The sequence below is a fragment of the Dryas octopetala genome, chromosome 1 (genome assembly GCF_963921425.1).
Source record: "Dryas octopetala chromosome 1, drDryOcto1.1, whole genome shotgun sequence".
NCBI lineage: Eukaryota > Viridiplantae > Streptophyta > Magnoliopsida > Rosales > Rosaceae > Dryas > Dryas octopetala.
Window position 1 is genome coordinate 22743753 of NC_141366.1, and position 23478 is coordinate 22767230.

The following is a 23478-nucleotide window of genomic DNA, read 5'->3' on the forward strand; positions in this document are numbered from 1 at the left end:
CATAAATATCAAAGATAAAAACAAAAAACAATTTATGAGGACCATCCCTCCCTAGAAAAGACTGTTTCTCAGCCCCATTTTGAAAACAAATTTTCCTGGTTTCCAACTTGTCCTAATATATGATGACAAAGGATGGATGATGTTGCTTACATCCACTGATTAATCAAATGGGTCTCTCACTTTGAACAAAATATAAAAAATAAGAGGATTAGATTGAAACAATAAAAGAGGTAAGAAAATTGACACAGAAGGCAAGCTAGAGCTGAACAAAGGTAAAGAGTACAAGTGTAGAATTGAGAGTGAGCTTGGACTTCTGAAGATGTGTTCCAGAAGAAGTCGTATCTGGCTACATTTCAAAGTCCACCATTTGAGAACAAATGAGAGCCAGCCATGTGGCTTCTGTTTCCCTGATAAGACAGCAACTCCAAGCAAATGGGAAAACATGTGGAACAATCAAACATATTAACTGGTAGGGTCCACGACCTACTTCATAAACGCAAGGAATTATATGCTTAATATCATAAATTATAAGAAAGTAGTGCAAATCACTTCCATAATATGAATCCCTTTTGCGGGATTTCTATTATGGCATTGTTAATTCTTTCCCAACTGCATCCACTTTTATAGTAATGGCCTCCAAAAGTCTCAACAAATCAAACAATGCTATGACTACGTAGCTACAAAAATAAATTATGGATATCACATCATCTGTGTCCCCATTGAAACACAACCCCTTCTCCCTCTCTCCAATTTCTTTTTCTTCCTTTTCTCAACAAACAGCACCTCTCCTGATGCGTTGCAGGGACATTCCGGCTTTTGACAAGTGTCACGTAGATAGAGGTTGAACTTGGAATGGATCCTTCATAATTTACGAGCATAATGAAACTCTAGCCACCAATGTAGCCCAAGCGGTGAAGCATTACTGCTATAATGAGCATGCATATTGCTAGAATCAGACCGGCTTTCCCCAGCAGAAAATTCTTTGTCTTCCTTGCACCTTCCACTCCTCTTTGGATCCTATCTGCCCATTTCATCTGCAACAAGAAATGGAAGAGAAAAATTCATATGGGCAACTAAGAATGAAAGGGTGCACTGATATCAGAAAAATGACCGAAGCCAACCCACCCACTAAGAAAAACAAAACATGAGAATGAGTCCTCTACACTATGGCCCAAGAGCTGTGAACACTTTTTAAATTTTATTCTTTTACATTTTCATATTCTGAACACGCAGCTTAGGTTATGGATTAGGACTTATCCCCCTGGCTGGGTGCAAAAGCAAATGCATCCACCACTTAACATTTTCAAGTCTCAAAGAATATGCATTAATGAAATATCTTGTTCTAACACTAGCATTTCATCACGGGTCAAAATCCAAAACAAAGGTGATTCTGAAAATACTGATCATATCTCACACAGCACTTCATCACATTCTTTCTTAGATATCTTGTTCTAACAGTAGCATTTCTTACATATGTATTTGCACACACATATGAAAGATCCTCATAACATGAGAATGGACCAAGCACTCCTTGTGGTCCACTGATGTTTACATTTACACAGCGTATAACACTGCCAGATAAAGTCCTGGAAGGATCTTATGAAAAGCGATGACCTAGAAAAGTGAAACAATTAAACTATACCTCCCCTTCCATGACAATGGAATTGATAATATGACATACATTCACTCAACTGAATCATAAATTAGGGGTTTCTTTTCCTTCTTAAAAATAATTGGAAAAGACAGGTGGAGGGTGATAATCGATTCACAACTATGGCAATAAAGTTTCATGTATATTAATTATAGTATGTCTACCATAATAAACAGAACAAATCTTGCACATTATGATCAAAACCGAAAAAAAGATTTAGTCACGTCCTATAATAAGAAATAAAATAAAATAATAATGGTTGGATGCCAAGACTTGTATGATAAGTATAACAAAGAATGAAACAAATGCATTCAAAATTAAAGTCATTAAATCGGGTAGGAAGTTACCATTCTGTCTAAGTCCTGTGGTGACAAAGACGACATTGCTTCCTGAGCTTTTGCGGCATCTTCCCGAGAAAGCTTCAAACCAAATTGTTCACCCATGTTTGCCATCATGTCTGGGCTCATATTCTTAATCATTGATGAGAACATCTGCCAGAAAAGACAACCAAAATTATAAAAGCTGTATACACGATCATGCAAGTCTTAACTGTTCTATACATATATGTTCAGGGATCTACCAAAATAACATCAACCCGTTATTGTTCAAGAGATCAAGGTACAAATCCCGCTTTTAGAAACATTACATATGGACACATTTAGGGATCTACAAAAATAACATCAGCCTATTATTCAAAAGTTTGAGGTACAAGTCCTTTGAAAACAACACACAAGTCACTGCCCAAAGTGCCATTTTTGGAGTTGCTGCTAGAAAGGGAGGTGTCGGTACAAAAGCATCCAATTAGAAATTCAAATTCAATAACCAGATATAAGATGGCTTCAGCACCAATGAAATGGCTTAAGCATATATGAGGTCCTTGTTTGATGAATGACTGCCTTACGCAGCATCCGCTTTGTGTCTTTTGCGGATTTTTGGGATCTTCTAAAGTTCAGGTAGTAAATTGCTAGGGTTAACTGTCGCACACATCCATAAGTACTACTTATGCCCTGTTTTTACATCTTAATTATCAAAAAATTTGAAAAGAACATGCAAATTTTAAATTTTAAATTTAGAAAAATAAAAAGCTATGTAAAAATAAAATAGAATAATTTCATATATAATTCAAGGAAAAAAGAGTCATATTTTAGTGCACGAATTGAACAAACCTGCTGCATTGCAGGATCTTTCATTTGGTTGCTCATTTGTGCTTGCAAATCAACACCAGAGGCAGTGAAGCTTGACTGAGGAACACTTCTCACATTTGGAAATAATCCATGAGAACTAGATTCACCTTCATCATTATGAGTTGCATTAACTGCAGAATTTTCACTGCTTTCTGAATATTTTGAAGAACTTCGTCTGTTAGCATTGACAGACGCTGGTGTTGGAGATGACTCTTTCCCTTTCATAGAAGATGCTATTCCAAACATTTTCTGAAGCTCCCCCGGTGGCATTTTACTCATCATGTCAGATGCAGTTTTAAGCATATCTGGTGACACATTTGGAGGAACGGATCCAGGTTTGAAATTGTTGAAAGAGCCTTCCTTGAGAAACGGATTATCCCCCTGAAATGAGGAAGCCAATTCAAGCATTCTTTGAAGTTCTTCAGGTGACATTTTGCTGATCATGTTTGAGGCAGTCTTAACCATGTCAACAGGGACCTCTTCGGATTTTCCAGAACTCAAAGAAGCCAGGGTGTCAGGATCAGTATTTGAAATGAAATTCTGAAATGATCTGTAAACCAGGCACACAGACACAAGTATAATGTCATGGATTAATATTAAAAATTAACAGAATGAAAAGAGAGAAAATTAAAAAGTAAAATAAAAACTGCATGAATACAACATGGGAATTTTTGTAACTTGAAAATAAATAAACAAATATATGCCAATATTATGTTTCCAGTGTAAAATATCTTATTTGAAATTTATTAAGCTTGCAGAATTACTGCAACAGAGAGTTCTGTGGCGTACAAACACATGCATGCACAGTCATGCACAAGGGTAAAATCAAGTTGCACACTGATGTAACTCACAAGACTTCATAAACTTCTTCTTTTTTTCCAACTTAAAATTCCAAGTTCAGAAGTACCTCAAATTTTTTGTAAATAAAAAATAAAAAATAATGGCAAAAAGAATAAATAAAATCAACAAAAAGGGGGATTAGTTTTATATTTCAAATGCTCAAAATTCAACCAAATTTTTTTAAACATAACATATCTTAAACTCATCACGTATAATCAGAAGGTGCATAACATACCTGATAGCTTCTGGGTCATTTTTCAAAGCCTGCAAACACTCTGAATTGGTTGACAGAGCATCAGTGTTAGCTGCAATTTGAGTCTTAGAAATGCCACTAGTTTCCAGTGGTTGTGCCACAGAATACTCTGTAGAGGAGCTTTTACGGTTGGCAGAAGACACAGTCTCAGCTTCTTCAGTTATTTCTTCAATTACCAATCCTATCAAATAATCAAAATTTAATATGCTATCAAATATTTGAAATCTGACATTAAAATGATATAGAACCCAAGCATCGAAGTTATAAAATTTAGAAGGAAAATTAAAGAGGTTATAAAAAAAAAAGGCTTACTTCTTGGTGCAGACTCACCACCCTCTTTACCCAATATTTCTTTGGCATCCCTGTGAGAACAATAAATGTCATTTACAATGTCAAAACAATCACCTTCTTTGATTTGTGTTACAAACTTACAACCAAAACTCTAAAAACCTTATAAAAAGAAAGAGGGCAGTGAAAAATCACTAAATGTCCGAAACATTGTGGCATTTATTACAGGTGCAAATATACTTAACAACAAGCACAAGCTCAAAAAAAAAAAAAAATTAATAAAAACCTTATGATTAACAAAACTGTAAAAAATGATATTAATGTATCAACTACTTTGCATGAAATTAGAAAAGCGCAATTTTTTGCAACATATGCAGCGGTTTTAGTGGTAAATTCTCTGGGCATCACACTAAAGACCTAGGATTGAATCCCACCTTCTTTGAGGTTGGGGATTCATAGGCAGCGGTTAGCCACCCCCTTTTCTAGCCCAGCATCTGAGGAAAAAAAAAAAAAGGTTGAAAAAGAAAACATCCTATGGGTCACTGCTCAAACAAGTCCTATACTTGAGTGTTAATTATGAGACATTTATGAGCCATACATACAACTTATGTGAATTCAGCCGCGAGCTACATAATGATCCCCACTGTGATTCATGATCTGAAGAAGAAGAAAGAAAGAGCCACACCTTAAAACATCTGCAATAGTTTCATCATCAGGGGAAACATCATGTGCCTTGCTCAGATCAGAGACAGCATCCTAAGACATGGAACAACGAACATCATGTAATGGAAACAGATTAGCAGAAAATTACAAACATGTTTCAAAAGATACTTCAGCAATCTCAGCTCACAAATCATGTAAGTATATAAACAAACTCACTTCTAATTGACCCAATTCTTTATATGCTTGACCTCTCCGGTAAAGAGCTTTGACATTCTTTGCATCATATTCCAAAACCTGAAGTGATAAAATACATCACCAAGATAGATCAAGTTATAAGCTTGCAAGGAAAGACAGAAATAAACTAATAATGAAGGCATATGTGCCTGCGAGAGTGTGTGTGTAAACTCACAAAGGCATACACGCTGCATGAATGTGCGTGTGCATGTGGGATTAACATTGTCAGCAGAAAATAGGCAGAAGCATTATTTTATCATATTTGATTGCCAAACGTTTTCTTCCTGTGGGATGCCATTACTTTGAAACACTTATGAATATACAACATTAACTGACAATGACAACTAATATCATATAGCAAGATGACATTGAAAGAGACTAATGGCTTCCTCATATACCTCAGAGCCTTCTTTTATGCATTCTTCATACTGCCCTGTTTTCAAGTAACATGACATTAAGTTGAGTGAGCATGCCATCAGAAGTGATCTGCCTTTAGAGGATGGAAGGCCATTCAGGTTCTTCTTTGCCTAGGATTTTAGACACAGAATATAAGTATTTTGCTTGGAAAGGAATATTTATAACCAGTTAAGAGAATTGATTCTTTTGTTAAGAAAAGGAAAAGAACTAAAAAAAGTCAACTGATATTAATTGCACTCACAAGAAAGTATTTTTCCGATGCATCATTGAACTTTCCCTGGCTGTGAAGTGCATTTCCCTGCACAATTGATACATAAAAACAGAGGAGGAATTAGATGCCAAAACATTATTTAAACACACGTAGAAACAATGGCAAATAAGTAGACGATAAATTTTTTTAATCCTTTCTTAAGCATTGTAAAGCAATTCTATGCAGGGGAGAAATCAGGCAAGAGTCCAAGTTGACGGAGTGAGATATCTAGAATCTCCAACCTAACCCTAACACAGCCTGTAACTCAACTAGCTGTTGTGTTTGGCTCGTTGAAGTCCTAGTTGGTTTTAGGATTCCTAATCAGTTTAGGAAACTAGAGAAAAGTGTGCACAAGTATTTCCTAGTAGCTTTAGGAAATAGTTCTCTTTAGTATTCCTAGTTGATTTAAGGTTAGATTTAGGAAAGAAAGTTCCTTTCCCTATTCTAGAAGGTTTAGGCTATCCTAATAAGTTAAGGAATGTAATCAGCAGCTTATATATATAAATAGGCTTGCTGGAATTACTACAGAAAATATAAGGGACAGAAACAAAGAAAGGCCAAGAGTGATAGAGAGAAGGGAAGCTCGGGTTTTGGGGATTAGTTAGGGTTTTCAATAGGTTCTTGTAATCTCTTTCTAATCTTCATAGTGCAGCTGTGATTCTCTAAAGATCACACGGGGACGTAGGCAAAGTTAGCCGAACCTCGATAACAAATCTTGTGTGTGTTTTACAGTCTTTGTTTTCTCTTATTATTTGCATAGCATTTGCATAGCATCTAAGTATAAGTCCATCAATAATCAAGATCAAAGCATTTAGGGACATAATAAACAACACTAGCAGGTTCAAACTGGCTCAAAATTACGGGTCGACATGGGTTCGGATTAGGGAATCAGGCTACTATTACTGCACAGTCTAAAGTTACAATTCTATAACTTTCCAACTTTAAATCCACACAAATAAAAATTTATCCTGTAGTAAGAATAAATAATCCATCCAAAGGACAAAGTGAATCAATAGTGTCACGAAATTGTGACACCTTTTGAATTGTTAAAAAATTTATTAAAAATACATGTCCGCTTTGGGTGGGCTTGGGCTTGGGGTACCTTAACGGCTTATCGCTAGCCCTGCTCCATTTTTATGGGTTGGAATTTTTTCAACCTTAACCCCTCCCCAACTTGTAGGTTTCTAAGCCTAACTTTTCCATTATCAGGGTATGGTTCAGGTGGAGCTCGGGTCATCTTGGCCAAGTTGCACTTGTACTCCTAATTCCATAATTTTATCTCATAGAAGTTGTTCGATAGTTCTATCACTTCAATTATCTATTCCTCTCTCTTATTATGCTTCTCGTGCTTAGAAGTACCCAAGAGATTCATGTGTCATGACTAAATATTGTGCAAAATCCATACAAATAAATTACATTGATGCAAGATAAGTGGTGGGAGTGAAATTTTTTTCTACCCTTCCACCTCCTAAATAAGTGGTCTAGATGCATCATAATTCTTTTATTTCACATAATAGAACTCCCGGGGAAGAAAATTTATTGCAATAAATTACCACTTTCTTTATATGATATGAGATCTATTCACAAATTTAATCATTCAGCTATCCCGATCACGACTTTCTAAAATGATTCCAAAATAAGAGATATAAGCTAGAGAATAAGTAAAAAAAAAAAGATTAGCAGCAGAGAATCAGCTTACACTAAAAGCCAAAAATCATTTGATCAGATTAAAATGATGAAAATAAATTGAAATAACTCTCGGTATTTATGTTCCAAAGTCTTCTAATGATTAAAATTAAAGGCCCAAGCACTTCATATTGCATTACAGCCCATTAATTGGGAATACCAAATTTCAATTATACTAATGTTGGATCTTGTATGTCACGGGCATACTCTTCTTCCTATGTGTGATCAACGTTTCAATCATAATTCTCCAACCATAAAATAGGCATTCATTAATCCATGAAGAAATCTAAAAAATGAATTCTAACTAATGTTTACTCTTATGATGGCTACAACATTACCTGATTCTTTAGCATCTGAGCTGCATTCAATTCGTAAGTGACCTGGGCATCAACACGGGCACGCATAGCTGCTATCTCTTCAGGCGATGCACTAGCCATCTTCTCACCAATCTCAGCCATCTCCTCTGGACGGGTCTGCTTCAACTGTTGTGCAGCCTGCTTTAGGTCTTCAGGCCTCATGTTCTTCATGCTCTCGGAGGCCATCCTCATCAATTCTGGATTAGACATCATCTGCAATGCCAGTCAAACATAACAACCATTACAAACCATGAACTCATGAAGCCACCACTTAACTGAAACTAAAGAGAGAAAAAAAAAACTCCCAATTTGTATAAAATTTTAGCACTTCGTAGTCAACAAATTTGGCAAAACCCCACAAACAATGCATTAATGGCATGCCCAAAGCTCAAGTTTTTTGAATTTTCACACTTTCAGATACAAAATCTTGATATAATACATCATTGTGCATTTGTGCCTCTCCAAGTGACAAAAGCATGGAATCCAAATAACCAACCACGTCCAAAAAGTCGACCAAACCCACAGGTCGAATTTGAACACATCAGCATGCAGTACAAACATCAAGAGTAAAGCAAGCATAACCAAAAAAAAATAATAATCGATCAAGCAAAAACTGAAAAATAAAAGCACAACCCAATCATTAAAAAAGAAATCCAAAGCAAAATGAAACCCTAGAATTTGAAGAGAGCAAAAATTGAAAAATTAGAAGTTGAGAATTGACCTGCTGTTGGATCCTGGCGAACTCGGCGGGTGACATGCGACTCATCTGCTCTTGGGCAATTCTCATCAACTCCGGATCCATCATATTCATTCCGTTAAACATTTCGATTTCTCTCTCTCTTTCTCTGTTTCCTGGTAATCAATTTGGGGCAAACAAGGTCCCGATCCGTGAGAATTTGATGTGCGAAAATGGAGAATTGAGATTTTGGAGAGTGTTTGAGTAATTCTTGGAATTTATAGTAAGAGGAAGAGAACAAAATAAGGGTCTCGGACGATGCTGAATAAGAAGGTCAGAATTCAGTCGCCTACCAAATCTGAAAGCATGTACTAGATAGAAAGGTCTTCTTCTCCTTGTTAACTTCTTTCTTTCTAAATCTAAGTTGGAATTGAAAAAAAAAAAACGGTAAAAAAAAAAAATGCAGTGTCATGGAAGGAGAGTCGAATATTCGCGTTTATTTAAGGAAACTACCTTAATACCCCTGAGTTTTTAAATTATTCCTCAATAGCCCTCGCTTTAAATCTCTTTTTCGGTGGTGTGCGTCATGTTACACTTTCATAATTATTCTTTTCGACAGATCGACAGATCTTGCATTAGAAAGCCATAGCCAAAGTTCAAAAAAAGAAAAGAAAAACAACCAGAGGCAAAAACATACAACAAAAAGTACACCAAAGGATTCAAAGGAGATGGGCCAGCCAAATAGAGCAAAAGGCGCCACATCTATGGATATGGATGGTAATTTTACCCTGGATATTCGCTTTATTATATAAAATTGTTTAAGTGTGGACGTGCAAATCTATTATTGATCGATAGCTCCGTCGAGAGCTCGGTGAAGTTTTTTAAAAACAGGCGAGCGCTTTTTGCAGCTCTCGACGCTGCCTCCTCTGCCCGTTTTTTAGGGTATAAGCCGACAGATTTACCTCATACCCTTTTAAGAGTTAAACCCTAAAATAAACGCGAAGTGCTCGTTGCAAAAAAAAAAAAAAATTGTTCGCACCTAAACCCTATACATATACATATCCTAAAAAACAGGATGAGCACTTGGTTTGTTTTAAAAAAACTACCAAACGCTCAGTAGCAGATTCGCACGTCCATACCTAAACGGCTCTCTATATATAGAATGAATCACATAAAGCATAAAAGGTTACCAAAACAACCCTTTAATTTAAGTCAAATTATCCGGTTTGTCCATTAAATTTGATAGGGATGACAATGATTGTCTGTTTCAATCAACCGAATGACAATCAGTATGCTCTAAAATGCTGCATCATGACAAATGGAGGCAGCACTTCAGGGGAACTAACTTCCTTCAAAGTGGTCCAATTAATTATGATATTGCTTTTCATTAAAAAGGAGAAAAAAAAATGATTGAATTAAAGAAGCAGTACGCCAGTACATAATGTTGGATCAAAACAGGAGAGAAGTGATTTCTAATTACAAAGTAAATTTGTTGGCATCATCATCCTCTTGTGGAAATACAGTAATTGTTGTGACAGTTGATCAAGGATTCAACTGACAGTTGAATTGCCCTCCCCTAGCAATGACTTTGCCTCCACAACATATTTCCTAACACTTTGTAGCTCTTCCTCCATTTTTTCTGATAACAAACATGAATGAGACACAAAGTCAGTTGTCTTCTCAGCCGCTAGAGCCCTTGCTATACGCAGCTCTTCCATCTTTCTTAACTCAATCTGCAAATCCTCCTCCAAAATCTTCATCTCTGCCTCCTTCAGATTGGATTCAAACAAATGCTGCTGGTACTCAAGAATCAGACTTTCAATTTCAGTCTTTCCGTTATCTCTTACTTCCAATAGCATCTCCTTCTCCTGAATTACACCCTGGAGGGCAAGTTCCAACTCTTCCACAGACCTCAAACCTTTCTGTATCTCCACCTGAACAGCTTCCATCTCAATCTCTACCTTCCCGGACTTCCTGTTCAAATCCTCAAGCTCCCTTCTCATTACTCCAAGTTTTTCTTGAGATAGCTTCATCTCAGCCTGCAGCTTAGTTTTCTGTTCCTCAGACTTCAATAACTCAGTAGCTTTACCTCCCAAATGCCAGTTTTTCTGTGAGGGATCTATCTTCTCAACATTATCTATCACAAAGAGAACCTGTTCATTCTCTTGTTTTCGATTTTCCTCCTCCAGTTTTGACTTCAAGCATGCAAAACTGTTCTTTAATTCAATTTTGGATTGTTGTAGTTTCTTCTGAGCGGCAGCTATTTCATCCTTCTGTGCTTGTATGCGGACCAACTCTCCTTTCTTTTGGTCCAAAGAAGATGTCGAAGCAATTACCCTTGCTCTTGCCCGAGCTTCCCGTTGCTCAAAGTAAACTACTGATGAAGAAAAGCTAGATAGCGAGTATTTGAGAGCTGATAACTTTTTGTCAATTAGAGCCCTTTCTTCTTTTGTTTTTATAGAGAGTAGTTTATAGGATTCAAAAAGTTGCTGCTTGACCTGAATTTCATCCTCCATTACTTCAATTTCTCTTGAGAGTTTGCCAACCTCTAATATTGCCTTCTCAAGGGAACCAAATACAGTAACAAGTTTGGCAGAATCTAAAAGTTGTTCATCTGCTCTTTCCAGTTTCTTTCTGACCAAATCTAGATCTTCTGAAGGCTTGGCAGTAGTGAGATATGATGTCTCCTTTTCCATGTCATCAACCTCATTTCCTGAATCCACTTCAGTATTAACAGGACATGGCCCCACTCCATCTAGCACACTGAATCTTGAGCCACCACTTTCTTCAGTATACGTTTTCACTTCATCTGATATATGGCTGAGCGCACCTTGCACATTCAATCCAGAGAAACCAGATTCCTCCATTGAGACTGCTACTTGACATAAAGTAGGTTTCTCTGGGGAATCAAATTCTCCTTTAGCTTCAACTCTTTTCTGTCCACCAGAAGAAAGCACTCTTTTGAGTTCATCCCTCTCCTGCATGGCTCTTTCATACAAACCCAATAGTTTGTCATTTTCTTCATGCATTTCCATAAGTTGATGCTCTAAACTCTCAACCACTTTTTTCATCTCAACCTCCTTTTCTTTGGACAGTTCAATAAAACCTCCATTACTGTGACTTTCAGCGCCATCATGAACACACTCAGATTTATTAATATTTCTGTAGTTACTCTCTGAAGTAGCCCCTTCATATAATTCAATGAGTTTATTGTTATCTTCAATCAGAACCTTAAGTTTCTTCCGCAATTCATCATTCTCTTTAGACAGGACTATTGCTGTCTCATGAGCCTCAGCTTCTCTTTGACTTGCAGCAGAAATGGCATCAACCATTGTTTTCAGCTCCATTTGATCATTGAAATTGATAATGGGCACATCAACTGACGATGAAGGAAGCTCAACTTGATGTGTGTCTTCTTTCATCGCTCTAGAAGATCTCTCTTCTTCAAGTTTTATCATCAAATCATTGAAACTCCTGCAGATTTGGTAAGTAATATTGAGATACTGATAATAAAGCAGAAACCTCATCTCAATAGATCAAACAAAACAAATAGGAAAAACAGAACAAAAGAACAAAAATTTGCACAAAATATGATATCCCTATTCCTTAATAAATAAACAAAAAAGAAACCCTCAGTCATCCCAATCCCCTTCAGCTAGAAATATACGACAGACAAATGAATTTCACTTTATGTATTGAGACATTATATTGAACTTCCCAATTTTATTACTTTGAGAGTTTTATAGGGAAGATAAAAGTTGAAACCATTAGACAGTTACCTTTGCAAATTTTCTTTCTCTTCAAGGCAGAGTTGTAGCTCCTTGTGGAGTGCATCAATTTCTGATTGGTTTTGAATGGCCTGTGTTATGAACAATTTAACATCAAATAGGAAAACCGCTTCTACCAAGGAAAATAAAAGTCATCTGAAATAGAGAAGACTTTTTACATATTTTACCTGCATACGAAGAAATTCATTCTCCTCCTTGATGGAAGACTGCCAAGGTGATGCTTGCTCCTGTGTCACAAAGATGTAAAAGAAAAATAAATGTAATGACAAAAAAAAAAAAAGAATGATGGTGGACATAGGCTTAAAAATAAGCAGAATATAGTATAAACATGGTGTAAACTTGAAGTCCGTGCTTAAAGCTCACAAAATTTTGCAGTTTTAGTGTAACACTCCAGCACTTTTTATCTAAAGAATTTCAACAAGGCATAGTTGTTGTTGCTAACAACCTAGTCCTTATTCTTCCTATAAAAGATAAAACTGCAAATTATGCCTTTAGTAATGGCTCTTAATAAACAATGATAAAGAAGTTGAATCCACACTGAAATCCATGCCCGAAGCTCAGAAAACATGATGGATGTAAGCTTTTTTATATAAGAAACATTAGGATCATGAGAAAATAAATATGGTTTAAGCTAAATTTCCATGCCTGAAGCTCACAAAACACTTGCAGCTTTAAAGTAACATTCAAGTGCGAGAACTTTCGATGGTATAGTAGTTGATAACAACCTAGCCCCCTTTCCAGCCTTTACTAAAAGGCTGGAAACTAGCAACAGTGAAGAAGCTGAGCTCAAAATTAAAGACTTAAGGACTCGTTGCTACTTCTTTAAAAAATGTAAATCTCAATTGAAAGTTACTTTAATGCTCTTCAAATATCATGTGGCAAATGCAAGAGGATTAGATATTAAACTTAAGTAATAATAAAAATATGATGTCAGACATTGCTCGCCATGCTATGCTTTCTAATTCAAACAGTTATTGTGAGTTGTGACAAGGACATTAAGTTATCAAACATTTGCAAAGGTGGAAAAGCAAAAAGGAAGCTGACACAAGGTAATAAAGCAATAAGAGATCAGCTTCATTGGAAAATGTTGGAAACAAATAGTGAGTCTGGAGCTCACCTGATTGGAGATCAGCAAATTATCATCATGCTGAAGTTCCATCAACACATCTGGTTTAGTATTCTGTAGTAAAAACATTTCACAAAGAATTATGTTAAAATAACTTTCTATGAAATAATTCACCTTCACCATACAAGACAATGCATGGAATACCTGAACTATGGAGGGCCCTGATTCATGCATAAGTTTCCAATCGAGAGCTTCTAGCAACTGCATGTTAGTCACAAGAAACACATTTAGATTTCAGACCAATAGAAAAGGGAAGAGCAAATTACAATTTACACTCCTCAGGTTTGGGGTGTTTCACAACTTACACCCTATGGTTCCAATTTAGTACCTAACGTTTTGATTTACCTACAATTCACTACTGCCATATTTTTTACTGTCTAATTATATGTTAATTGATGACTTGACAGTTGCAGACCCTACATTTTTGCCAACCAGTAAGGCCGAATGACCTCTCTGCGCAGTGCGCATTTTCAATACATCAAGTTTGATATGGATTTTGGGAGGTCGTTCAAAAACCAAAAATCCATATCAAACTGCTGAAGCACTTCTTATAGAGCAGTCTGGGAAATCGTTTGGCCTTACAAGTCAACAAAATGTGGGACACGCAATTGCCACATCATCAATTAACGTCTGATTAGACAGTTAGACATACTACAGTAGTGAATTGTAAGTAAATCAAAACGTTAGGTACTAAATTGAAATCATAGGATGCAATGTGTGAAACCCCCCAAACCTGAGAGGAGTAAGTTGTAATTTGCTCAAAAGGGAAAAGAAGCATTGGTTATAAAGTCAAACAATTTTATATTACACAAGTTCTTTACCTTGTTTTGTAACACCATGATCTGTTCATACATAATCTCCCGTTCCCCTTCCTCATAAAACGATTTCAACCTGTGTTTTAAAATGTAAATAAGCAACTGCAATATTAAATATCCTAAAATCTCAAAATTTCTATAAATTTTAAAAAATAAAATAAAATAATGAAATAAAAAACCCAAAAATTAATATAGAATTTATAGTTTAAAAGACAAATGGATGATGGAAGTGAATGAGTGTTTCGGAAACTAAAACCTTTTAGTTTTCTGCATGTAGAATCAAAAAGCAGTGTATCATGACTAGTTCCTCAACAGTATGACTCTCACTAACTGAAAGAACTAGTATCTTCTGATAAAAGAGGATTTGAGTGGCATAAGAACAAATACACACCTTCTGATTTCTTCCTTTAGCCGCAAATTTTCCATGGCAAATCTAGTCACTTCTTGGTTACGATCAACCTGCGCACGTAGGACCTCAATTTCCTTCAAATATTCCTCCTTTTCTTTTAGCAAGTGCGTCTCAGCTGAGATCTTTCCACAGGCAACCGCTTCCAACCTTTTTATCCCAGCTTCTCGAAATCGTAGCCTCATCTTCAGGCCTTGTATTTCATCCTCTCTTTGTTTGGCCTAACAAACCCCAACACAAAGATTTATTTCTAAGAAGATTTGAAAATTTAATAACTGAAGCAAGTATTATTGATTTTAAAATGTGCAAAACTAAACAAAACTTATAAAAGAATGGCATGACTTTGCAAGCCATATCCAAATTAATTTTTGACATGGAATTAGATATCTTGATGAATAGAAAAAAGATTTTGGTGACAACCAAGGAAATCTACTACATATGCATAACTCTGAAAGTAAGACACACCAAAGTCATGCCATAATAACAAAAAAAAGACAATTTTTTGATACATACCAGCTGTATAGCTGCCTGGCTTTCAGTAGCCAATGCCTGCAATGCAATATCTTTATCCTTTTCCCTCCTGAATGCCCCAACAAGGGCAACTTCATAGTCCTTTTTCTGAAAATTCAATAAATTTAATTAGTAACCAACAATTTCAGACAAACATACTCTCAACTCCCAAATTCAGAATGAATGGTGCATACCTGAGATATCCTTTTGCCAAAAGCAAGTGGACTAGATGATCCATTAAGTCCATTCCACTTAAAAGATCCAGGAGATCCTGGAAAGCTTACATCCAAAATATCATTGTCCTGATTTTCAAATCCTCCACCCACTTGTCCTCGTAAGCGGGATACTTCTTTCTAAAATGAATGAAGGACATATATAAGACAGAATGTACATGACCAGAAAGCTACAAAATGTTCACTGTTTAGACTTAAGTGCTCATCTAGTTGAACTTGATTAGAGGACATTAAATCAGCCACAATTATTGTGTGATGTAATAAAGAAAAGGAATTAATTAATTTGTCTAATCTGAATCAAAAAAACAATTCTATTCAATAAAATCTGAAGCTGACAGATATCCCTCCAGTGATGTCTCCTTGGGGTGTTCTACAATCAATTTTTTTGTTACTTTATTCAAAATCAACATTTACTAAAAATCACCAAAGAGCAACCTCTGTAGTAATATAATAATCACTGATAGCAGAAGTCAATATAAGTTCATTGAGATTTTACTATGTTTAACAGTAGTTTTATGTCGGACTTCTAATAAGGTGTTTGTCAAGTCATAAACATAAAATTGCCATCAGATCTATAATGACTGTCAGTACATCATATCCTAGCAAAAAGGCAATAGTCAACATACATGATCTTTATTACAAATACTGGCAGTGTGGTACTCCACACACAGAGAGAAGATTGAGCATAATACCTTGAGTTGTTGAATTTGCACCCTCATCGCAATGACATCTCCAGAGGCATCCTCATTCACAATTGCCTGAAGAAACATAACACAACAACTAATATAAGAATTTTGTCCTACTAGTACCAATAAGGTCGTATAAAAAAGTTCAAAGGTCAAAATCAGCCCCATTTTAGTCTTATAAGAACTCAGTCCATTGAAAACTTTTGATAATCTGTATAAACTAAAGTGAATGAAAGTCCATCTAATATATACTAAAAGTAGATATCATATATTATTTTCTTCATCTGACAAAGCAGCAAAAACCATACGTTAAAAATGTGCATGCAAAAACAGAAAAGAAAAATATTATACATTGTTTTTAAGGAATTTAGCACGTTGTGCAAACTTCAAAGTGCTCAATGTCTCCAATGAACAACTGCAAAAACCCACATAAAATGTTAAATAGCTACATAACTGAGCTTGTCATGAATTATAGAATACAATATATGGAAGAACATAAAACAAGATAACTTAAAACCCAATAAGTTATCCCAAAAACATAACAAAGTTTATGAGCATAAACGGCAAGCAAAAAAAAGTAAGAAGCGTAAGAAAAAGAGATTTACTGACCTGATAGAAGGACTAATATTTGCTATTATAATTGTCTTTGAATTTCCACCTAGAGAATCCTGAAAAGAAAACAAAATCGAGTTTTCATATTACACACTCTTAGGATTACACAAGAAATTCAGACTTTCCAATAATCAAAACTTTGTACTGTTATCACAGATAGCAAGAAACTCTTGGCCCTGATATTTAGTTAATACTTCATAGAGCAAATCAACTTGACTCAAGCCTTTAACATAAAAAATAAAAAACAAAAGGGAGATTCTCCTTACAATTAGCCTTAAGTTCTGTCCTGCAACAAGAGCTCTAGTGGGAACACTTTCAGATAGATGTATAACTACTTCAAAAACTGTAATGGCAATGATAAGAAATAACTTTTGAAAAGGACTCTCCCTACAGCTCAAACTTACAAGGCCCAGATCTATACATCTCATATCCATGTACTGATGCTTCACTTTATTATAGTAATACTAATTGTATTTCATCATAAATGGCAAGTAACTGAATGTTAAAGCATTCCAAATAATATCACAAACTACCTGAAGCAAAAATGTAAGCTTTGAATCCCGGTATGGAACATGGAGTGACTTCCCATGGGACATATTTATGAGATTCATAATCACAAGTCTGCATGTATAAAAAAACCAATTAAACAAATGAATGGTGATTTAATCTCTAACTTCAACATCATTAAGAAAACGAAATTTTCAGTCCTTAACCAAGAAAAGCTAAGATGAATACTAAAGAAAACATACCCCAATGTTGAAAGAGACTTGTTGATATTAGTAGCTTCCTTTAGACGTTCACCTTCAGCACCTGAACTCTTCTGCCTGTCATAAACCCATAGAGAATATTGATAAAATACAAACTGAATTCATTGAGAGAGTGGAGAAAAATAACGTAAAGATGAAATATTTCCTATTTATGGATACTAGGAGCAATATTGCATAGAAATGGTGAAGCATACTTCCCCTGAGACCCAATCTTCATCTCACTCAGAAAGTGCAAGCACTGAACAGAAACTAGTCTTTTACAGCAGTAATTTTTTTAGCCCCATATTTTACCATTATTTTTCTTCCTTTCCCTTGTACTACTAAACATATAGAGGGAGATTGAAAAACCACTTATCTTCCTTCAAATTTCTACCAATCCCCTCTCTTGTAAATAAAATTGAAAATCCACATATTTTTCTTTATATCACTTTACCTTTCAGATCCTGCTAAGTCAACGAGATTAAGCCGAGCAAATCGGTGGTGAGTTACTCCTTGGCATTCCCGCTGATAACAAATGATCAGTTACAATTTGAAATTAACTAAAAGTTGGAAAAGGAAAGAAGATAAAACAAGATTTGTTACAATTTTTACAGAAATTTAAAAAAACAATAAAAAAGTTGACTCACTTTACTTTCTATGATGCATGTAAATACACTATGAGAACGACTGCTAGCACGATTCATATTAGTAGCAGCTACCTTTCTATTAGCTGAACCCTGCAACATAATAAAGTGTGGTAAGAAATGCAAAATCCTTATATAGTTAAGCAGTTCTAAAAAATTTTACAAAGAACAAAATAACTGCCCACAAAGTCGACATTAGATAAAAACAAAGTTTCTATCATTTGAAATACAACCTTTAAGATTCACAGAATGATTACAACCTTTATTTGTGCCTTAATCAGAGCCTTATATATATTTTGTTACTTCGGTTTAGCCTTGGTTCAATGGTAATTACAATCAACTAAGGCTGAACTTAAGTAACAAAAATATACAAGGCTTTGATTAAGGCACAACTAGAGGGGGGCATGACAAGCATTTAAAGTTGAAATGATAAAGAGCATATGAGCAGAGGTCTTATATACTTGAATAAGTTGTTGGATAACATCTCGAGCACTTGTAACTTCAACCTCCTTTAGATTTTCCACATAAACACCTTTCTTTATGTCTTCTCTTATCTGTAATATACTCACAATATTCACAACAGTCATAAGAATGCAAAAAAATGTAAATAAATAAAAAAGGGATCAGTCCAAAATATGTATGAGTAAGCTAAACTGCCGATAGGTATATATCAAAGTTGTATTATATTTTTAATAATCGTGCAGAAGTAGAAAATAAAATCTTTAACGTATAAAGAGCTCTTTCATCTTTGAGAACACCGAGAGATTCAAATTAATTTTGGTTGGTACCTGGGTGATCAGAACTAAAATGAGAAATCTTATAAATAAAACTCTCAACAGTAAGTGATCCTTACCTGCAAGTTGTTAGCTGAAGGGTCCAAAAGATCTAGAATCTGTTCATTGTATATTTCTAAAAATGAACATTTACATATATACTTCAATTTTTCATCTCTGCCAGCCTCTTTTTCCTGAAACACCACAATTAAACCAATAAAGTTTGCATCAGTAGCTTGCAAGCAATATTAAACATGGATAAAATCTATCAGCAATTGACATTCAAATTCAGCTCTGAATATAGAACTATATGGTGCAAAGGGCATCATATAGCCAACCTAATAATTAGAATTATCTCAGACACTCAATAAAGATGACCGTTTTTTTTTAGTACAGTGGATCCAGTGATTTAATTGCTTGGAACTAAGACTGATTTGATTTAATCACTGATACTGAGACTAATATTAATCTCAAAGGTGAATATGAACTAATAAAATAATCTGAAGGTTTGTCCGGTGAACCAGAAGGTCAGAAGAAGCATTAAGCTGAAATGCTTCTGAAAAAAAATATTGCCTCTAGAGTACATAATAAAGTTGTACATCATCAAAACCTACGCTATAAAAAATACCCTGGGTTCTACTATAATTATGATCATTCAATCTCTAAAGATCTGAATACCTCTTGTAGTCAAATGATCATACAAGGAATGGTTTCAGGTAGAGTAATTTTCATAATACGGAGGAAGAGGTTACACACCTTTTGAATTCTTGAGAATAGATATTCGAAGACTCTAGGTGTCATCCCACAATTGACACTGTGTCTTCTAGTGCCACCCTCAATATCTCCAAGCATTGTGTGGGTTTTCCCACTTCCAGTCTGCACCGAAAAAATCAAGTCATAGGTGAGCAACGAAAAGCAAATCAAGTTATTCAAACATTTGCTTGCCCAACTCAAATCTCAATATATTGAATCTACCATCAAAGACATTCAATTATTTAAAGAAGAAGTTGTGTTGGAGACTCACTTGGCCATAAGCAAACATGCAACTGTTGTAGCCTCCCATGCAGTTGTCCACCATCGGCAATCCAGCCACTTTGAATAGTTGCTCCTGTATATGACAAAGCTCAAATGAGTACCATGCTCCCAAATCAAAGAAAGAACAAAAAAAAAAGTTCAAAAAATACATAAACAAATATGAAAACTCACCTGGGTAACATTCTCATCTGCAACAATGTCAAAGGTGAATCGGGACTCAGGGTGCCCGGTCCAAGTCACCGTCTGACAGCTCTCTTGACGGACGCATTTACCATAGCCTTGCAGCGATATTTCGGCGCTACTAAGTGGCCGAATCCGAATGATAACCTAAGCATAATTTTCACAGGAAACACAAAAAATTCACTCCAACCACTTCAATTCAAAATATAAAAAAATTGGAAGATCTAACCAAACGGAGCAATTTCTAAACTACAGAAAATTCAACATCAATCTGAAAACTTGGAGACTTCAGCAATAGAAGCACTTTAATCTGAATTTGAAAAGCAACAAAAGCACTTTCGAAAAACACCAAAAGCACTTTAATTCATTACCTGCACGTTGTGGTCTTTCCAGAAGGAGGGGTCTTCACGAAACTCAAAGCTGTGGCTAGACGACGCCGTACTGGTACTGACTTTTCCGACGTCGTCGTCGTCATCGTCATCCCAGTCGCGGATGCTCCGAGCCGCCGAGAAATTCTCTTTGGCCGCGGATTTGAGAGGATCCGGAGTGTTCCGAACCGGGTCGGAGGAGTGGTGGTCGTGGAACCCGAACCGGCTCTTGATCGCGCTCGCGGTGTTCGATAAGAAAGCCATTTTCGGAAACGAGCTCTGTGACTCTGTGAGAGTGAGTCAGTGATTGATTCGGGGAAGATGCGAAGATGGGAGAGGTGAAGAGTGAATTTGAATTTGGTAGAGACTGGGGGGAGGGGAAATGTGTGATCGGACGGTGAACAGTGGTTTGGCTGAACGGTTGGGATGATTTCAGTTTAAAGTATCGGACCGTTTGGATGCTGGATTTGAAAATTTTTGGGGAGCCGCCCTCTTTTTTTTTTTTTTTTTTTTTTTTCTTCCTTTTCAGCTGTGGAATCGTATTGAAAGAGCTACACCGCGTAAGGCTGCCTTTTGGTTTAGTTTTTATCGAATCGACTGACTACCGACCAAATTTTTTTGGTTTGGTATAATGATTTTCACAATTCGAAAATCGAAAATCCGAAACCGAAAATATCCGAAAAAAGTTGGTTTGGTTTTGGTAAAAACCGAAAAAAGTTGGTAAACCGACCGATTACCGAAAATTATTACCGAAAGAAACCGAATCGATTATTACCGAAAAAATCAAAATATATACCGAAAAAATGGAAACAATTACTGAAATTTATTTATATATGTTTATATAATACTATTATGTTAGTGGTACAATAAATATTAAACTACTAATATCTTAAACAACTATAAAAAAATATAATTGTATAATGTTATCATATTAATATTATTAAAAGTGTGAGTTAAGATATAGAGTCATTCTCTAATAAAGTAAATGTTATTATTTTTAGGAAAATAAAAATATCATCTTTAGGTAAGTAATGCATATATATATATATATATACATTCATATTTATCGGTATATATACAAACTAAATTAATACGATATGTACTAATACATATTATTAAACTAATTATACTAGTATATATTATTACTAGGGTAAAATACTAGTACTAAACTAAACTACCAATACTACTCGTGCAAATATATATTCATCAAACATTATATTTTATGCATCATATTTGATTAAATTTTAATTTATATTGGTATATAATAATTAGTATTATTATAATTAAACTAAAAATGAACTGAAGATATACCAAAGTAAACCGAAAATGAACCGAAGATATACCAAAATAAATCGAAAATGAACCGAAAATATCCGATACCAAAATTACCGAAATCAAACCGAAAACTGAAATTTACCAAAAATTACCGAACCAAAAAATACCGAAACCGAAAAATACCAAATTTTTTGGTTTTGGTTTGGTAAGCCCCAATACCGATCCGAACCGACCGATGGGCAGCCTTAAGCATACGCCTACGCGCGGTTATGGTCCATGAGAAATACACTTGTCGAAAGCATAATTTTATTCAATATACCTTTTTAATACCCCATCAACTATTTTGACCCTCCAATCCAAAATATAACTTTGGCTTTTTAGCAAGATACTCACCTGAACTTTGAATCGATTTACATTTTACCACATAAATTAAAAATTGAAACAAGTTGCCTCTTAAATTAAATTTTGTTTGCAAGTTACCACCTTCATCTAAATTTTGTTTGCCTCCTAAAAAACTTATGAGGATTTGGATGAAGATGGTAACTTGCAAATAAAATTTAATTTAAGAGGTAACTTGTTTCAATTTTTAATTTAGGTGGTAGCATGTAAATCAAGTCAAAGTTCAGGTGGGTATTTTGCTAAAGAGGGCTGCTATTTGCACACCCTTTTATAAAAATCAAAAATCAAAAAGTAAAGGAAAAGACACACTCACCCCTCACCCAACACACCCCTTATTCTCATACACAAAAAAAAAAAAAAAACACACCCTTCATTCTCAGCCTCACCCCGACCACCTCCCCTCCTTCACCCACCCACCCACCCACCCACCCAGCCCCCTCCCTCCCTCACCCGACCACCACAAGCAGCACCCGAGCCCACCCCCAACCTCCTCATCTCTCTCTTTTCTTCTCTCTTCCGAGCTCGCCTGCAACACCAATGGCCGAGCACATCGTCTCCAGCTAGCACCCGAGCCCCACCCTTCTCCGAGCTCTCCTGCAACATCGCGCCTCAACCTGTTGCAACCACAACGAAGCACCCTTGGTTTGCCGAAAATCGCAGCTGGTTCGACAGCTATATGCCGAATGGGTCGTGAATGTTCGGCGGCTACCTGTCGAATGGTTTGTGGATGTTCGGTAGGTGGCTGCCGAAGAAAACTCAAATTTTCGGCAAACTAGTGCCGAACGAAGGAGAAAGCAGAGAGAGAAAGGGAGGGAGGGAGGAGAGAAGAAAAGAGAGAGAGGAGAAGGTTGGGGGTGGGGTCGGGTGCTGCTTACGGTGGTCAGGTGAGGGAGGGAGGGGGCTGGGTGGGTGAGTCGGGTGAAGAAAGGGCTGATGAGGGAGGGCTGCGTGGGTGGGTGTTGTCGGGTGAGGGAGATGAAGGGGCTGGGTGTGTGTGTATGTTTTTTTTGGTCTGTTGATGGGGTGTGCAAAAGAGAAAAAATGGAGTTAGTTTTTGGGTGTGAAAATGAGAGATATGTCTTTTCCTTTGATTTTTTATTTTTTTTTTTACAAAAGGGTGTGAAAATAACAGCCCTCTTGCTAAAAAGCCTATAACTTTTATGACTCTTTCTTCTTTTTTTAGACCAAAATACCCCTTTATATGAAAATGTTGCCGCATAGTGGCCACAGGTTGATTTGTGTTGACCACAAATTCAATTATGTGCTATAGCACCACCATATTTTCACCAGCAAATTGCCACTTTGCCAAAATAAAAAAAAAATTTCAATTCAATTTCCACCTTCACATTCAAAATTAAAACCAAAGCAACCCAGTTCCTGACCA

At 35.9% G+C, this 23478-nt stretch overlaps 2 protein-coding genes across 3 annotated transcripts; both read right to left on the reverse strand.

Moving 5' to 3' along the window:
• Positions 1-491: 491 nt before the first annotated feature.
• On the reverse strand, positions 492-8881 carry TPR7 (Tetratricopeptide repeat (TPR)-like superfamily protein). The gene is made up of 11 exons (XM_086249433.1): positions 8544-8881; positions 7805-8035; positions 5772-5828; positions 5512-5640; positions 5096-5173; positions 4902-4972; positions 4241-4290; positions 3911-4109; positions 2818-3385; positions 1999-2142; positions 492-1034 (listed from the first exon to the last, which is right to left on the reverse strand). The coding sequence occupies exons 1-11, from the start codon at positions 8643-8645 to the stop codon at positions 888-890; spliced, it is 1776 nt and encodes a 591-aa protein (XP_086105559.1). The 5' UTR covers positions 8646-8881; the 3' UTR covers positions 492-887.
• Positions 8882-9947: 1066 nt separating this feature from the next.
• LOC147299206 (P-loop containing nucleoside triphosphate hydrolases superfamily protein) lies at positions 9948-20684 on the reverse strand. Of its 2 annotated transcripts, none has more exons than XM_086256348.1 (22): positions 20424-20684; positions 20044-20199; positions 19862-19945; positions 19594-19713; positions 18918-19031; positions 18526-18618; positions 18068-18157; positions 17875-17945; positions 17424-17498; positions 17208-17295; positions 16672-16730; positions 16414-16477; positions 16069-16134; positions 15338-15496; positions 15147-15251; positions 14619-14854; positions 14234-14303; positions 13563-13613; positions 13404-13466; positions 12454-12513; positions 12278-12357; positions 9948-11972 (listed from the first exon to the last, which is right to left on the reverse strand). In XM_086256348.1, exons 1-22 carry the CDS (start codon positions 20682-20684, stop codon positions 10049-10051), a joined length of 4089 nt encoding a protein of 1362 aa, XP_086112474.1. In that variant the 3' UTR covers positions 9948-10048. The 2 variants fall into 2 exon arrangements, with proteins under 2 accessions (XP_086112474.1, XP_086112467.1); XM_086256341.1 differs by having other exon boundaries at positions 13557-13613.
• Between the last annotated feature and the right edge of the window lie 2794 nt (positions 20685-23478).